This window comes from Anabas testudineus, chromosome 13, assembly GCF_900324465.2.
Source record: "Anabas testudineus chromosome 13, fAnaTes1.2, whole genome shotgun sequence".
NCBI classification, from domain to species: Eukaryota; Metazoa; Chordata; class Actinopteri; order Anabantiformes; family Anabantidae; genus Anabas; species Anabas testudineus.
The window spans coordinates 10,638,844-10,658,375 of NC_046622.1; the positions used below are offsets into that span (position 1 = coordinate 10,638,844).

A 19,532-nucleotide genomic window follows, 5' to 3' on the forward strand; every position below is an offset into this window, starting at 1 on the left:
GCATTTTAGGCAGTGAAATGTTATTATTTTACAAGTTTACATTATTTTTAAATTAACTTAAGTTTTTGCTGAATCATTTAATATCAGCTCCTTTGTCTGGCGAAGGGGGAAGTGACTTGGGCAAAAGGTCAAAGAACTGGGGTCTCTTGCTTTAAGTCTCCAATGTATAAAAGGGAGATTTTTCATTACATAATTTTATGGTACTGATAAAGTTGCACCTGTGCTGTGAAATTAAATCACAAGGTCAAACTGCAATCCTCTGGCTGCAGTGCCTTGCCTCTGATACAAACAAGGGCTGGCAGAAATTTCCCAGCAAACTAAAGTGCAGTGGCCGCCACACAATTACATTACCTTAATACACTGTAAATACAGGCTGGATGGACCATGCAGCAGCTGTGTTGGTTTGTGTGATTCTCTCTGTCCGGGGTGCGCTGCCAAGAACAGGGGAGTCACCTCCGAAAAATGTATTCATCCATAACAATAAACACAATCTTCAGAGGATTTCAAAAAGTAGTTGTTGTTGGATGAATTACCCTAAGTGGAAGAATAATGTGTACGTTAACTCAAGCCTCTGTCACCTCGAGCTAAGATTAAGTGTTTGTAGACTTGCTGGGGGAAAATAGGGCAGCTCATGCTTTACATCTACAGCCAAAGTAGTACAAGATGTACCTTTCTTGTACAGCAGCATGTCTGTAATCCTGCTTGCATTGGGCTAGGGCTGATTATGGTTGATTCAACAGTAATTACATCTACACATTCATCATGTTTATCTAATGATGCCAGCAAAGTGTGCATTTACAGTATGCGTGTTACAGGGAGAGGGAGACGGAAAGACAGCTAGAGGGAGAGACTGTGATACATCTGTTCTCTCGTGTATTGATTACACCCTTGAGATAAGATTACACCAGCGGGACATCAGGCACAAGCACTGAGACAGAAAGGGACAAGAGTGTGAGAAAGAGAGGAGAAAAAAAAAGGACCTCTACACACGATAGACTGATCACAGGAACAAGAGAGAGGAGGGTGAACACTGGAAATCTGTTTGGTAGGGGTGCAGGATAGGATAAAAATGAAGTTTGGAGGACACAGAGATTGGGGAGAGGTTATCTGCAGGTCATGGGTATGGGGCCTCCCTCGGGGCCTTGCTGTGCACTCGTGTTTCCAGTTGGGTTTAATATTTGTTATGAAACCTGATAAGGATCCTGATACTCATGTCGATTGGCCAATTACACAACGGATGGTTTCTCTAATGGACTTAATAAAACAGTAATTGGAGACAGAGAAATGGAGAAAGACGAGGGTAGGAAAGAGACAGAGCACATACTGTAGGACAGTCTGTTGTAGCGGGTGCATCCACCCTCATGTATATTAGATTAGACTGAGAATAAAGAATCATATCACACAGCAAAGTCCTCAGCAACATCACATAGTTACAGCTCTGATAACGATCTGATGAGGCTGATGTTAGTAGGTGTGAAGGAAAGGTGACGTCTGCTTAATATAACCAAAGTTAATTAAGTTAGGAGGATATGAACACATCATACAGAAGCTACAAGTGACTTTAATAAATAGGGAGGGAGATCAGCTACTTAGATTTGCAGTCTCCTCTACTTTTCATCTTCCATCTTAAGTGTCTGCATTAGTTTTCTTTTAATAAAAAAAAAACACTGTACATTGCATTACATACAAAAAGTGTCTTTCCCAGCTCAGATTTATTTACAAGTTGGAATCTGGTACAGCAAATACTGGAACTCCAATATAACACTGAATGCAGCATTAGGTTGGGTGGGTCAGATACCTTTGCCATTTTATTGGCCATTTTACTTACAGTAAGTGTAAAGAAGTGGACAAATACTACTTTTTTGCCATCAATGTTTAGAATTTACAGCGTGCTAAAATGTAAACTTAGCCCTTAGTGACATAACGGGAAATCATTTCAAATGATGAACCAAAATCATGATTATTGGTGGTGAATCTACCCTTAACACTAACTCTACTACTTTACTCTTAATACGAGTACAGTAGTAATGTAAATAAAAAGAAAGTGTAATATTTGGTGTGAGAGCAGATGAACCTGTCTTGTGAAGGGGTTATTTCAGCAAAGCTATAACTCAACATACATAAAGTTACAGTGTAAGGTACATCGCAGTGCTGTCACATGTCTTTCAACGCCCTCGAAGCAGCTCTTTCTATCACTATCACTACTACTATCACTTTGTCTTCTTGTGCTTCCTCCATTTCTTCCCATATTATCCACCATCTACCAAATGTCGCTGCTCTACATAGAGGAAAGAAATGTAAGTATGAGTCAGTCAGCTGTCCAGCAGGAGAGTGCAGGCATCCCAGATATGTGCAGATATGTGAGAGGTCAGGAGAGAAATAATTAGGAGGCAGCTGCACTCCAAGTCACCGACTCTTTCCTGTGGGAACATCAGCAGTCACCCTCTCTATCTCTCTCTCTCTCTCTTTCTGTGATATGAATAGATACAGAGATGACAGCAGACAGCAGATAAGACTGTCCAGTTAGACGACCTGAAACACTGCAAACAGATAGTGGGAGAGTGATGAGGAGGAAGGGAAGCAGCATGTGTCTGGTTTAATAAATTAGAAATGTTTGCAAAAATAGCTGGTCCTTCAAGTACTTAGAGCAGTAACATAGAGAGAAATGGAAAGACTACTAGAACCATCTTTTGCTCTAAACTAACAGAGCGGAAGAAATCAAATTGATTTTGCGTTTGTGTGTCTGTGTATGTTTGCTTTGTCGCAGGAGTTCAGCGGCCATTGTATAAAAAGTATGAACACACTGTCACTAATCACTAATGCTTTGTCTTTCTCCATGTCTTCTTAATTCACTTGGCTCTCCTCTCTGCAGTTATTTCTGTAATTAATCCAAGTGTTAGACTAAACTGACGCCACCGAAGGTCTCGTCTTCTCAAGTCACACACAGTCCCACAGAAGGGATTATGATTGTGTGTGTGAAACCAGGTTAATTATACTGCAGTAGGCCTGTTGCCCTGCACCATACTCTGATGGTTTACTGTAATATTTAACTGTGCTGTGTTAAATATCTAGTTTAAGTACTACAGTCTTAAGTTATTGAGTTAAACACTCGCTTGATAAAACGCCTGATACTCACGTTGATTGGAAAATTCACAAATCAGCATTTCTTACATTTACTTTATGTTTGACATTGGATTTACTATTTAAACACAGAAGAAAAACACCACGAGTTAGTAAAAGGTTACATACTGCAGCTTTTGTTTTACCTTTGAAATGTCAGTATTGTTTTCCGTCTCGGTGCACAAATGGTGCCAAGAGACCTCTGATGAACATTCATGCATATTTACTTCCCAAGAGCAGAGACAGTGATAAAGGCCACCGGCTGGATCGTTTGCTTCTTTGTTGACTGTGGTGTTTTATGCAGTTTAATCACACTTTACTTGGAAAACCCATCAGTGCCTTTACTGTTAGGGGACTATATTGTATAATATATCCAGTGAACAACTGAATAACAGCTCTGTCAAATTAACTACATGTAGTGTTAAAGGCTGACTGAATGAAATGTAGTTATGTTTGGAATTTAAACGCTATAATCGATGGACAGCAGAAGTGAAACATTAATGATTTAAATATACATATGTGAGTGAACATTTTCTTTTTAGATTCAGTAGATCTCAGTGTGTTCATCAGGTGTGGATTTATAACTTAGGCACAGTGCTGCATCGCAATGAAAAACAAGGTTGTCTGGCATCTCCACTGCCTCTGTCATATCACTGGAAATACTATAAATCCTATTTAAGCCTATTCATTTTCTGGGACCCACTTCCTCTTTATCAATGCCTAATCTCACCCAGCCTTACTGACTTGAAATGGAGAAAAAAAAAAAAAATAGAGTTAAGCATCTGTCACACGACATTGAATACTTCTCTTCTCAACCAGCGGCACCACTTTGGACTAACTGACAACCACACGAGAGCTGAAAAGTCCTGGAGAAAAGAAGAGAGATATGAAGATGGAGAGGGAGAGGTGCAGAATGAATGGATGTCTGACATATCGCTGCAAGAGAGAAGGCCACAGAGCGAGGTATGGCGCAAGATAATAAATGATTCTCTGCAGACTAAAAATAGCTTTCTCAATCCCGAGCACAGAGCTGGGTAAATAGGGCTGTCCAAGGTGGGTCATTGTTAGAGACAATGCCATCCATTACACCCCAAGACAAGGCTAACTGTCACAAAAACAAACACATTAGTACAATCAAACAGCAAAGGGATACGTGAAATCAAGTGCAATCATATGCGTGCATGGGTTTTTGGGTGTGTGAGACTATATCAGCAGTCCCCTGTGGCTGCTTATCACAAAAAGGAGTGAACCACACAAGAGGAACAAGGGGAATTTAAAAGCGGGAGTAATTGAGAGGAAAAACTGAGAGATTGGGGAATGGAAATATGAGTGAGTCAGTGAATGAAAACTGGTTGTGTTAAATATCAAGAGAAAATAAGGGACAGGAAAAAAAAAAAACGTGTGCTGTGGTGAAGAAAGGAAACATGAAAGATGGCACTCGGAAACATCAGCTCTTCATATATATAAGTGCAATTGGCGAAAAATGGGAATAACTGTTACCTACAGGGAGTCTCTGTCTACTTTCAAGCTTTGGTCTGACAGATCTGCTATGAACAGCTTGAATCCACAGGTTGAAGCCACGTGCCTGGAGCATTTAGTTTGAAACTATGTATTTTTAGTTACCTTCCCAAATATCAAAACAAAAGATCGGAGTGTAAATATACAGAGTGTAAATGTACAATAGACCAAACTGTGTGCTATACCGCTCTAGGACAATGTCACTAGAACATTTGTTTGGCTAATAACATGTTGTAGCATTAAAAAAAAAAGCTCTATTCATAGCCGTGAATGGAAAGTATTTCCCCAGTCCTGGATACTGTCAGAATGTAGGTTGATGTTAGTGAGTCAGTCCTGCTCTTTACTGGATTCAGGGAAATTTACTCTCCAGCAACCCCAGCCAAACTGAGACAGTGTTACAGTATGTTCCCCAAATAGGTTAGCTGTCATCCTAAAATACTTTCCTTGTAATTTTAAGGGTTGAAACACAATGCAAACACATAATGGAAATACATCTAACTGGAGACAGTGTTTTCTCAGTGCTATCACAATTGGCTGGCAGCTTATTTAATCTGCCAGCGACTTCACATTTCAATTTGAGCACCATCTTTTGTCCTCTGTTAAAAACTTCTCAAGAATCTCTAGTGACAAATCTGCCACCGTGTAAGAGTTGTTGTTCATTTGTTTCAGTGTGTCTTTTTGTTTGAACCAGACTAAATCAATGTAACGTAAAATAACAGATGTAAATAGTGTAGAAAATGCTTTGTGTTGTGTCTGCGTGACTCTGATCATTTGGAGCTGGTGAGCTGCAGTGTTGCTGACTGAAGCTAGGCACATTATTCCTTATGGTTTTTAGTGGTGACCAGCTGCTAGTGTCATGTTTTCCCTGAGTTATTCTTTCCCAAACATTTCAACACCAACTGGAGGACACAGATAGAAAGACTAAAATACTAAAAGAAGTTCAACTCAATGGTATACAGTAGGGATGCCATGATACCAGACATTTGGCAGTCCATACAAATACCACTGATATTCTACAGTACTTTATAGTATACAGCAGCAATAAATAAATAAATACACTAAGGAAATCAATCTATTCTAGAGTGTGGTGGAGCTTTCAAGTTACAAAAAATAATGTATGAGTTTAACAAAGACAAGCTTGTTTGAAACACATAAAACTGGTCTTCAGGGCACCGAGCTCTTCCAGTGAAGACAACACACAGTTTATGTCGGACCAGTCCCATTTCTGCAGTTTTGGCCTGTGAGAGAAGCATCAACGAGTATCACAGACCCTGTTCTTTCTGTCTTAATAAGGATTTCCAAGTCAGGCAACACTTAATGTAGATAACACTTTTAAAGAGTCCCAGTTTATTTAAAAATGGTTTACTGTCCACAACAGCACCCAAATATTTGTCATGTCCACCAGCTTGACTTCCCCTCCCTTAATTGCAGCCACTGTAGCAGAAGAGGACGACTTTCTGAAATCAATACTCATGTCCTTAGATTTTTGCTACATTTAGCAAGATAAAGGACTTGTCACAGCACGACAGAGTCATCCAAGTCCTCCTCCACAGGCCAGTGATTTTTTCCACCCTATCCATGTAGGCTGACTAATGACCGAATGAGAAGCCCATTTTCTGTCTATTCTCATCATTACTTTGACAGTTGTTCTTATAAATACAGTAAAATATATGAGGTGAGGAAGAACTTGTAGAGATTTGATCTGAAGGGAGAGTTTTCAGTCACTGTGACCCTCCAGTAAAATGAATGGTTGAATATTTAGAGAAACACACATGCTTGTGTATTCAAATTTAAGCATAGCTCAGGACTGGGACCTTCTCAGAGGTTGAAAGCTCATTACTATGCTATATGTTGTTTAATTTGTACATAACTGTTTCTACCTAACCTACCAACACGCTTGTCCAACAAGCTGTCCCTATAAGTGGCAAATTAAGCTAATTTGGTCTTTTATTGTGAAGCATCTGCTCAACATCTCTACTGTAGGTTCATTTAGATATGAGGTTGGCAGTTTGTTTCTATGACCGTACATTTTTCACAGCGAATCAGATTAATATGCCGAGCCACTTAATGCAATTTTTGTGAGTCTCAAACCTCCAATTTACTGTGTAGGTCATGCCTTATGCTGTGCCATTACTGTCAAAGTCCCCATAATCAACAGGAGGTACTGTCCCACCCGGTTATTACTGTCATAAGAAAATGCAAATGAAATCAGTTTTATCTCAAAATGAATTGCTATACTAGTATGCCTCGCACCTATTTAAAACAAGGTCTCCTTAACATTAGATAAGTTGTCAACTGAGTTATTTTACGCTTTGAATTTTTGAAGCAGGGCAACACGGTGTGTGAACAGGAAGTCCTGTCGACTTTTTTGGTGAGTAGGTTTCTATAATACTCATCATAAATGGTCTTGTTTCTTTACCCCTCTTAATCAGACAAACACAAACAGTCACTCCCAAACCTATACCGATTGCACCACACCATCACAAACCAACAGGGAAATGTAACCATAACCGCATAGGCAAATGTAGCATGAGAATTCCCTACACACAACTCATGCATGAACATACATACACACGCACAACATTTTGCACTCCACAAACAAAGCACGTCTGCAGCTGGAGAACAAATGAGCTGTGGAGAACATTAATGCATGGAGGGTAATATAAACAGTCAGATACAAGCAACAGATCTCGTGCTGTTCAACTTAATGGAAGAGAAGTATACATTGTGGGTTTGTTGGCTCACAGATAAAGGGAGAGAAATTCACAGAAGACTAGGCCAAGGAGAGAAATTACATGTCTTTGTTTGCATGTACTCTTGTGTGTGGTGCCCATATATGTGGAAAGTCAGAAAACTGTGGGTAAAAAGTAATATTTTCTAATGTAAAGCCATGTTTTATAGCAGCCTGTGCAGTATTACTTATTATTCTGTAGTGAGAAATCCACAGCTTTAATAAAGAACAGTTTGCAATTCACAGCTGAGAATTATTTATTCTCAGCTGTTCTAAAGAACCTGAAATATCCTGACACTAGTTAGTAGTAGTAGTGGTAAAAGAAATGAGTGCAATCTTGCACTTAACAACCACCACTTGGAAAAAGACATTTGAAATTGCTAGTAATTGTGTGGCTGGATCAACATGCACCATGCCAGCAGAAAGGATAGGATTGTGCAGCAGTGCAGCTGGCTATTTCCATTGTCCACACATGATTTTGCTGTTTCTAGTCATGACATGAGACAATAACGCACATAAAAACTTATATAAAGTGTTCCTGTAAAAATAAATATATTGCCTGTATATTTGTTACTACGATAATTTGTGTGTGTCTGTGTGTGTGGTATTATTTCTTTGAGAGATGATCGCAGCATGGCTGGATTAATCCACTTGAGGGCCCTGCGGCAGAAATTAATTGTTGTGGCCCCCGCTGACCTCCCTTCAATCAAATGCTGTTTGTACTTGTTGCTGTTGATATATTTTCCCGAAAGCCACAGAAAAACTGAAAAACCAACTGGCTGCAGGTAATTTATGATAATTTAATTAAAGACACACATTTTCTGGGGATAACAAAATTATTATAAACTGAAAACAATTAATGAAATGACCTCAAACCAACTGTCACACAATGAAACTATAGCTTTAATGGGCCCCATGAGGTCTGGCGCATTTGCCCGATTAGTACAGGTGCTAATCCAGCCTCACCTCTCGGAGTCATTTCCACACTATCTGAAAGTGAACTCTAGGTATAAACACACACACACACACACACACACAGACACACACACACACACAGACCAGATAAACTTATCAGCATCTGAAAAGTGAGTTACAGTCTATTTTGATACAGCCTATTTTTGTCCAGGTTATTGGAACAGGCTGCCAACGTGCATTCAGTGCTGCACATCAGATGTTCAGTCGCACATGTTTGTGTTTCGCAGCTATCTTTGAGAGGACATTCACCACACTCACAAACGTAGAGCCAAACGAGTACACACACACCCGACCCTGATGACACTGTATACACCCTTCACTACAATAGCATCAAATAGGCTGAGCTTGAGTCTGCCACCTTATACTCAGATTCCACTTTAATTGTACATGCTGCTAATGTTAGCTCGGCCAAAACAGGTCTATCTAGTGGGTGGCGTAGTGGAGGGGGGGGGTAGTCTCTGTTGGTAGTCTCAACCCTGCCAGTTTCATACACTGTTTGTAACCAGGTGGGATTTTCCCAGAAGTCTTTTTGCTTATAGCCTGTACTTATCTAAGGCAGTTTGAGAAATAAGAAGACCTGAATAACAGTTACATCATCTTTACAAGCATCAACAAGTGCCCATTGAAAAAAATAAATGAGAGGACGACCTTTGTGCCGCATCCTTCTGCTTTCATACTTTCCTACTTCACATTCTTGCTTGCTTTTCACCGTGTTCCTCACTTTCTAAAACGCCAGCTTTGCTTCTGTCCTCCGTTCACTCACTCCCTCTTGTTTGCTCCTTAAAATCACCCGGAGGAGCCCTACATTCACCTCCACCTTTTTCTCCCTATCTCATCTGTCATTTCCACTGACCCAGATACACACACACACACACACACACACGAAAATGTGGTCAACAAGACACACTCAGGCAGACAAGCGCTCTCTAATAAAAAGTACCCATAATAAAACTGTAGATGCAAACTCACTTAACTGTAGAGAGCTCAAAGTGCTCTGTGTCTATGGAATAAAAAAAGACACTACAAGCTAGCGAAGTTTAACACTGCAGACTGTGTGCGTGTCCCATTATCTGCCTATGCAGAGCGCTTGCATCAGACAACATGATGCTACAAACTGTACAAACTTCACCCACCCTTCACTCTCCTCTTTCTCCCTCTCCTTCTCCTTGGCTTTGCGAGATCTGTGCAGGAGTCCAATCAGGATGACAGCAGCACGAATGCCGGCCTTTTTGTTATGGAACCGTCCCCCAGTCTGAGACATGCTGGATGTGTTTGCTGGTGCCAGGAGGGGTTCAGGTGACAGTCGGTCCAAGGTCAGGCTGGCTCCAGGGTCCCTGGGCTGCAGGACCTGCTTGGCCGTGGCTTTGCGGGGCTCCAGTTTGACCACAGTCTTAGACCTGTCTAAGGTTTGGAGACAGCTGGCAAGTAAAGATCCTGTTTGATCCTGGTCCTGGATTGGTGGTTTAGAGCCTCTCTGACAGATGTCCTGATATAACTCTAATCAAAAAGTTAGAAATTATTGATCCACTTTTGCTTTGGCAGGTTGCGGAGCTGATTAAATCTCTGCTCTTCTTGCTTGTGCGATCAATGAGCATTGTAATCCCAAAGGTCCAGAGTGGTACTGATGAACTCCAGTTCAAGGTGAACAGCTTTTATCTGCATTCCCTGCTCCTGCAGTAAATCTGTGCATTGCAGCTCCATAACCCGTAATGATCCCCGACGAGAGGATGGAGAGTTGCGCCGACACACGCTCTGTGGCACTGCATCTCTCTGTCTACCTACCTCTACCTTCCCACCTCTGCCTCCTTCACTTACATGCTCTGCTTCCTCTCCCTCTGTGTCAGCTGCTGCTCTGCTCCCTCCCTCATGTCTTCTGAGCCCTGCCCAACTCCGTCTGATAGGCTGGAGTTTGTGCAAGAACTCCTCCTCCTCCTCCTCTTCCTCTACTGTATACCTCTCTGTATCCCTCTCTGCCCTTGTTTTAACATTGTTAATAATTTTATATTAGACTCACTGACCTTGTTCTATCTAAGCTTGATTTTATGATTTCATTTCTAGGCACATGCACACCCACAGCCACCCACCCCATCCCCCTCTCTTTCTCTCTCTCTCTCTCACACACACACACACACACACACACACACACACACACACACACACACACACTCTGCCCCTCTATGTGAAAGTGTAACAGGTTTATCAGCCTGCTGTGCTGTTGCCAAGGACATCAGAATTGAAATGTAATTTCACAAAATGAAAGGAGATTAAATGAAACACTGTGAAAAAAATATTTTTTAACACATTTCACGCCCATTTTTGTGCACAGACACGCACGAAAGGACATCCTTGCTTCCTGTTATCACATTCTGCCATATATGTGTGTGTGTGTATATACATAGACATATATACAAATACACACATATATTTTTTTAATTTATCTCTGTTTTAATAAACTGTCTGCACGTTTCTTGTTCTTCTAACAATTATGCTAGAGCTTCTCCTCAGGTCCAGACAGAGCCAGTTTTCTTTTTGGTTTCCTCACAGGGTTCAGTAAACAGAGCTAAAGCCGTTGTCTTCCCAGAATATATTGATCTTAGGTGTTATGTTTCCATTTTTGGCCACCTGCCCTTCTTCCTGTTTGGCTAATGAACTGATGGACCGACTGGTTGAATGAGTGTCTGAACACATGAATGAATGACTAATTGAATGAATTCTAGCAACTTTAATTAGCATTATTTCCCTTCTTGTTTCTACATCCACAGCCATTTTTCCTCCGTGTGCCAAGCTGGTAATCATTTACTCATGTAAATGCAGTTTTCTTTGTTCTTTCATCTGTTCATGATGCTACTGGCCTGGTTGCTTTTTAGCAAAGAAACAATTTAACATCTTAGGAAATAAACATTCATTTTCTTGCTGAAAGTTAGACAGAGACATCCATTTGAGCAAAAAAAAAAAAAAAAAAACAAAGTTTGTAAGCAAACAAAAGGCCTTTAAATGTTTCATTTCATCACATCCAGTACAGCTCATCTGCGGCACAGTAGCGACAGTAAACAAGAAACAGGTGAATGTTGTTCAGTAGCTGCAATGGAGCGTCTCAGTCTCCTTGTGCGGAGGATAATTACATGAATGCATCCTTCAAGATGAGAGACAAAGACTTCTGAGTGGATGAGATGCTATAGTAATTGTCCAGCAGCAGTTAGGGAATTGATTAAGCTGGGAAAACGGCCTAAACAAACAACAGTTACACCAAATGTCCTGTTTCTCCTCATGCATTGCTTTTCCTCAGCATTGCTCCAGCACCATAGCAACCAAGCAGCTGTCAGAGGATCTGCCCGAAGGACCCTCGGAGGCTGTATCCCCTCGCCACCCACGGAAGACAAGTCTCAGTAGATCTTTGGTTCCTGCCCTTTCTGGAATTTGATTTCAAAAACCACAGCTTGTGATTTTTGATTGACACAATCTGCCACCGTGGCTTCTTCACTCTAAACCACCTGAGGCTTTTCCCAACACTTGTGTGGAAGCAAACAAACAAGCTGACGCCTCAAATGAACCCTCAAATGAGAGAGACTGTTAAAAACACATATGTGTGCTGTACACACATAAACACACACACACACACACACACACACACACACACAGATTCACTTGGGTCCTATTGTGCGTCATTGCTGGTGGTGTGTGTGAGGCACTCACTCTTTTTTAACCCCCTTTTCTTCTTTCTCTCTCTCTCTCTCACACACACACACACACACACACACACACACACACACACAAACGCCCACAAGCCCTCACATGTGTGACATTGTTCGAGGTGTACCAGCACCAGCTTAAATAAACATCCAGAGCAGATATGGCGTAAATTAAACTTGGTGTGCGTGCAGACATTTACTTTTCTTATTTGACAAGAACTGCTCCTTTTTGATCACCTGCTTTTAGCAAGGTTACATGTTTCCTGCAAGGAATTTAAAGTAGTCTAATTTCTGACATACTGAGTCAGATAATTGTGTAATGTGGTTGGTTGCTTGTGGCTGAAAAGTAGAACTTATTCAAGTTTCTTCCTTTATTGCAACAACATTAAATCAGTCTCAGCCCAGCTGAGACATTCTGGTTTTACACATTAACTGAAACTCAGTTATGGTTAAACATTACTTGGGTTCACATGCAAATGTTTCTATGTACAGTTGCAAACTCTCTCTCTCCGTCTTACTTGACCGCACACACGCACTTGTGTGAACCTCGATGGGGCCAAGCAGCCTTTCCTGTCACTTCGCAGCTTCTCAAGTGTCTCCCAAACAAACAGATGCCAGTCTAGCAACGTCACCTCCCCTTGCAGCTCATTCTATTACAGGACACAACACACACAACTTACAAGCTCAGCCCTGATATGCACCTTATAGTAAACAAGTATACAGTAGAAGTGTATTTTAGGCTCAGCCTCCATGCACAAGACCATGTCTTTGCATATGCACACGTACACACACACAGAACTGCACACAAAATGTTTGACCCAACTGAAAGCCTGATGGAGAAAATGACCTTCACTGCTGCTGAGTAACCACTCCACCTCCTAACAGACACACACACCCTCCCTCTACCCACTCTCCTCTTCAATTCAATCTTTTTTTTCAATCTACTGTGTCCCAGAGTATATTGGTGTAAAAATGCAAAGACAAATCATCTGGATACTCGTCTGTGAAATGCCTTTTTGAATGTTTGCAGATGCGGGGGGTTGCTGCAGATGTGCACCTCCACATATTTAGCCCCACCATGCATTGATTTGATGTGTCGAAAAAGAGATGAACTGAAATCCTAAAAACCAATAGCGGGGCCTGAAAGTTAATGAAAACAAATGCTATTACTCACTATCTCTCATCAGGTTACGGATAGATGTATAGTTCATGCTCTGGGAACGAGAACTTCACATGTTGGGATTACATTTGTTTGATGTGGTTAAAATGTGCTGTAGAAAAAACACCAATGTTGGCGTTTCAAACACAGTGTGGTTTGACGTGGTGCCGCATTTACAATTTCATTCCTTTTGAAGCGCGGCTGCACACAAAAGTCAAAGGTTATTTTACCTACCTTAATTGGTTTTAATGTGCTTTTGTGAAACCAGGCATTAATGTAATTGACTCTGTTGCTGTGTTGTGGCTGCTTCATTTTGATATGAGAATGGTTTCTTTTAAAAAAAAGTACAAGTATGTCACTGATGTCAAGTCTAAATGCCACAAAGATTTGTAGGCTCCGGCTAGACTTGTGAGACAATTTTATATTTCTGTTTATTTTGTTAAAAATATTATTAATATAATAATAATATCATTTTAACGTTGGCTCTCACATTTTTTAGCTATTTTAAACGTCTTGTCCTCTCTCCTTTGTAACAGTCACCTCCGTTCCTGTTGTTCTTGTTTATGTGCTTCTTTTCTATCTTCTCCTCTCTTATTGTTGTAATTTTCCATTAACCTCTGCTCCCCCCGCCCCCACTCCCTCTTACTTATTGTCAAGGGGTTCACTAAGAAAACTACAACAGACTGCACACATGCAATTTCAAAAGCTACTGTTCTGTAGGAGAAACTGTAAAAACATAAAGAAATTGTGAAGCCATGTTCTAAATCGCTAGAACCAAGCATGTACATGAGACTTCAGACCTGTGATCTAATATTTCACATCTTTGATGGCAGGAGAGTAACAGATAACACAGAATCAATTCCTCTCTAATCTGCACAGTCAGTGATTTTTGGAAGAACGTAATTTTAAATGTATTATTTATTATCTCAGCTGAGTACATTACAACTGATCATGTCCCATTTAAATAACCACCGTTATCTGTGACTGATTACCTGCACCTAATCCTCCCATCCACGCCTATCTAACATTTAGTCTCACTTTGTATCACACCTCCTCTTTATCTCTCCTTTCTGTGTACTCTCTCCCCCCTGTACGGCACACACTGAGCCTTACTGCAATTCAGTTTTTGGATCCAAGCCCATTTTCTTCTATACACTATCAACATGGTGACACATTTATGCAGTGTTTCTCCTAGTTGTTTTTTTTTTCAGCAGTGCCTTGTGAGTGCAATCAAACTGGAGGAACTGCAGTTTGAATTGGCCATCTGCTGTCTACTCACAAACAGCCTACAGTACATGTATGTTGGACTGCTAAACAGTGACATCACTGCATTGGTAATTGGTGATAGGTATGTTTCATTTGTCGTTTGTGTGATGTAATCGTGTGGAATTTCAAGAGTGGCGCACATACACAATGCATACACCGTGTTTAATTATGTAGATATATACAAAAGAATAATCACAAATATGGAAGCAGATTTGATATAGAAACGTTTATAGCAGACATAAATCCGTAAAACATTCAGTGCGGTCATTTATAATAATATAATGTCCCTGTTTCTCTTCCACACACACCTAATGCAGTTTTATTTCTCACTGTAGAGTGTGTGTGAAGTCAGGTCAGTAGTGTTGTAGCTGCTCACCGAGCTAAAATTAGCCATAGACCAACAGCGTGGAATGCCATATCATTACATACACTGTAGATAGTATTTAATGTAAAGAGCAAATGAAGAGATAAATTGATTGTAACAAGTATGTGTGGCTAAAGCCTGATGATAACCTATTCCTGTGTGTGTGATAAACATCCATTAGTGAGTCCCAACATTGCATGTCCCTTCATTATTATGAACCTGGATACTGTTGTTAACTTTGATTTGATCTATCATACGGTACACTGTCCTATATTGAAAATCCCCCATAAGCTAGAACACAAATATGTGTATTTATGTACATCTTTCCCAAACATCTCATTTGTTTCCTATGTTTCTAATATCTGGGCACAGTAAATAAAAATAAATTATAAAAGCAAAGAAAGTGAGACACATAGTATTCATGCTTTTCTCTTTTGTCTGTCCACCAGGTCAGCTACACAGTAGCATCCCATGCTTACTCATTTCCCCTGCAGGCAACATAAAATGACTCAGCAATAGTGTGGTAGAGGATTTTCTCAGACCTACTTGACAGCTGTTTCTATATGTAAAAGCTTCACAAATCACTGTTGAAACATATCAGCAACAAAGCAGAAAACAAACCACAGAAGGTGGCGGATTATCACTTTAAGAGAAGTGTACTGTACCATGCTGTCTGCCACTCTCAGGAAAGTGAGAGACACACACACGTACTCACAGATAGCACTGTATATCTTGTTAAATGACATGGGAAGCAATGGGTTCAGCTTGGCGGTGAAGAGTTTACATAGCAAGATTTGGCAGCAATAGGTGACAAACCACTGAAAAAGGCAGTCTCGTTGCTGCTGTTGGCAGCACTGAAAGCTGTTTGTGCAATCACAGGTACAGTAAGTGAATACAAGTCAGTTCTATTCTGCTGCTGCAGAGTAATTTCAATGCCTAGGGTCTGTGGGTCTGTTTGAATTTCAAGGTTCTTGAAGGAAAAGTCACTGATGATCATGTTTATTGGCTTTTGATAAAAAAATGTCTGAGTGTGTGAAAGGTCTTAAAAATCATCCAGAATAATATTTCGCTTACGGCTGTTTTGTTATTAAGGGCCCAGATGCCTGACTTTGCCTTTTTCCCTCAGCTATAGCTCATAGCTGCCTCCGACTTTCAGGGAGGAGGGGCGGGGAGGGGGCGCCTCAAATTTCCTCTCATTAGGTTTATTCAGCTTTTTTTTTTTCCATAAAGGATTTCAAAGTGTTTTCTTTGCTTTCATAAAAAAAGCTACTTCTGTGATATTGGAGTTAACAAATAAAGTTGTGGGTGGGTGGGAAAAAGGAAAAACCAGCCACATGGATGCTACAACACAAGTAAAACATATGACACAAGACAAAAAAAAAAGTCAACACTGTTTAGAATATGTACAAGTTCAGCTTCCCCTTTATTCCCTCCCTCCCCGTCACTCCTGGGTCCTCAGAAATGAAGATCAAGACAGATGTATTCATAATGTTGGATTTTCTGGATGAAAATATGTCACACTGGGACCAACTAACCAAAGCAGAGAACATGCGACTTCCTGAGGACACAGTGAACACATCAACATGCCACATAATCACACATTAGCACCACTACTACAATTAGTGTGTCACAAATCAACTGTAGTGTGTGTACGTGTGTTTTCAGCAGATCATGTTAGTTTTAGATTAGAGATTAACACCAAGCACATGAAGCAGCACGCAGTTCATTGCACAGGCCGAAAGTTGGACTGCTTGAAATGAAATACGTTATTTTGCACAGCACATGTAATGAACAACTGAAATCTCAGGCTACCTCTCTGTGACAGGCAGTAGACTGCGCTGAAACATGGCATTCATCATGGGCTAGTGACAGGCTTCAGCGTCAACTTGCATGCATGCTGAACCCAAATAATTAAGTGTACAAAACCACTCAGTCATCTGTCTGTTGATCTGTCTCTGAGCCTGTCTATCGCTGTTTCTCTCTGCCCATAATTAACAGTATTCGTGCCAGTTTGCTCTTCTCATCAGCCTCCTCGTCTGCTCTCGGTGTCTCTTCTCTCCATGTCTCTCCGGACAAGGCTAATAATCTGGCACATTTTCAGGACACACAGGGCGAACAGACTCAAGCGAACGTTCCCCACTGCACGCTCTCATATATCATCAGTAAGAGTTGCAGTTTTACATGTTCTCTTTCTTTGCTTACTCTGCCTTTGCACTAAACTCTGTCCTACGATCTCCCTCATTCATTTTGTAAAACCCTCACCGAGTCACCTTATCTTACACACACGATGATGCATGAAACAAGGGGTGTGTGTGCTTATGTGTGTGTGTGACTATACATACAGCCCACAGTGCCGGAGGCCTTGCTGAGTCGGCCAAACTAGACACCATGTGTTTGTCAAGAGGCGACAGATGGAGGAGGAAGAGAGGGAGAAAATGTGTGGTGTGTGACGGTCAACACAGACACAGGCCTCACATTAAAAAGTGAGATTAGATGACAGATAGAATGTGAGCTCATTAAAACTCAGCTGTTTCATGCCGATCCTGAATCTGTGTTTTATGATTGAGTCTGTAACAAACTGGCTCTTTAAGCTGTAGTGAAATGACAGTTCTTATTGTTACATACTGATAGAGTCATGCCAGTTAAGGCCCATGCATGCTTCATACAAATGCTAATCAAAGCTTCTAATGGTTTTAGAAGGATTTCAACCTGTATCTAAGATTTTCTGTCATTTTTTACATAACTTCTTTCAGGTAAAACACCATGAGTGTGACGAGGAGAGACTGCCTATCGTGGATGTATTAGGAGAGCTAGATACTAGATTTAGACATAATGCTCATACACTTCTATGAGATCCTCTTTCTTTCAAATTTGCAGCAAAAAAATTACCTCACACTTCTGCATTTTTGGGCCCATTAGGCAAGAAGCCCACCTCCTCCAGTCCCCGCTCTCACAGAACACATGACTGGAGACGTAATAAATCACAGTGTAATCCAACAAAGCTTCTAGACTTTATAAGCGATACTGGACCAAAGGGATAAAAAGCAGCAACCACCAGCTACTACACATTACTTTTTCCATGTTTTGCCTGTATATTATTAATATCAGTTACTGGTTTGAACTGAACTCTAAAAAGGGACTATTGGTTTTTGTTGCTTTCTTTCATGTTGGTCGTTTCTTTTCTATGTTGTCTTTTTTTTATCTGTACTGAACAAAAGTAGCATTTGTCAATTATGTTTGTGTTTAAAGCAATAACTATAAAAGCTTTTATCAACAGATGCTTGAAGATTGATCACAGCTGGCATGTTACAGCGGAAAATCGACTGCAGTATGTGAAATTGTTGTGTTATTTTAATTTGAGCTTAAATGTTTGAGTGTTGTGACTTATTAATATTGTAGGACTTCATTTGTTTTTTTATTTTCTTTGTTATTTGGCAGCAACTTGGCAGTAATTGCATCTCCCACTGAACATTTAAGCCTCCAGAAAACATTAAGACTTGAGTGATATTTAAGCTACAAATATTATGAAAGATGAGTCAATGCAGTCTTCCAGTGCTGCAGCTTCTGAGGAGTGTAATATGTCTGTATATCCAATCATAACACACAACATACACACACAAACTGCAGTTTACTTGTCCTGGACTACAGCTGTGGGGAAATAAGAGCAATAAACTAAAGAGAAGAGAACAGAAGATAATGATAAACTTGTCACTGGGACAATGTAAGTGTCATGTGTGAAAAAGTGCCAGTAGGACGAAATGAGCAGTCCTGAGAGACTGAGAGCAGAACACAAGGACAGCCAAGAACAAGGTGTTTTTAAGTGCTTCGTGCCACACCCACCAAAACACGTGTGCACACACATACACATACATACAGGATGGCAGGTCACATAGCTGCTACGGACCACTCTCTTGCCCCCAGAGCATCTTAAGTAGTGTCTGATGGATGACCCATCAGCGGGGCTACTGGTGTGATATAGTTGCAAGAAATACTGTGTGTGACTGCAGCATTCACAAAAGGAAGAAAATCAATGCATGATACAATAATGTAATAGATAAATGTTTGCTACATGTGTTAGGACACCAATGTACACTGCATTAATACTACTTCTTCAATGAGCTCTGAGTCAATTGCAGCTACTGTCCAGCATGGACAGTGCAGCTTCACATGACAGTGTTCTGCTTTTCTGTTTTTGTTTGTGCATTTCTCACTGGTTTAAAGTGGGCATGGCATTTGAATTGCTAGTATGATGACAACGTTATCTACTGCTGTCTGTTGCATTGTCAGTCAAATTATGTGAAGTGATCACAGAGTTATTGCAAAGCTTTCAGCAAATATCTGTGGAATTGAAAATTGTTAAAACTATTACACCCTGCACCCAAAATAGCTACTTGACCTATTGCACTATTGTTGGAAGCATCTTACACTAATTAATCATCTGTCTCTGTCATCTGACAATGTTGGCTCTTGGATGAAATGGTTTTTAAATCAAATAAGCACAAACAGCATAAAATGACAAAAAAAGTGATCTCTAAAACCTCATCATGCAGTCACCCATCTCTTCTTGAAAAGTCACTGATTTGACATAAGTGAATCAGGAACAGCTGTGTAGTGAGACACCAGCGTGCACCTGTCCACTCATATAAAAATCGGAGACTGAGAAAATGGAGGGAGGTTGCGGAGGAGGGAGAAGATGTGTTTTCATCCGTC

At 40.6% G+C, this 19,532-nt stretch overlaps 1 protein-coding gene across 3 annotated transcripts in view; it reads right to left on the reverse strand.

The window, feature by feature from the left end:
* rap1gap2a (RAP1 GTPase activating protein 2a) overlaps positions 1-19,532 on the reverse strand; it is a 53,953-nt gene that overhangs the window by 21,097 nt on the left and 13,324 nt on the right. The window contains exon 1 of one of the 3 annotated variants that reach the window (XM_026367717.1): positions 9,478-10,150. The exons of 1 other annotated variant lie outside the window; for it this stretch is intronic. In XM_026367717.1, coding sequence (XP_026223502.1) covers positions 9,478-9,605 — 128 coding nt within the window. In that variant the 5' untranslated portion in view covers positions 9,606-10,150. Of the gene's footprint in view, positions 1-9,477; positions 10,158-19,532 lie in introns of those variants that run through there. One more of the 3 variants, XM_026367745.1, reaches the window with a different exon arrangement.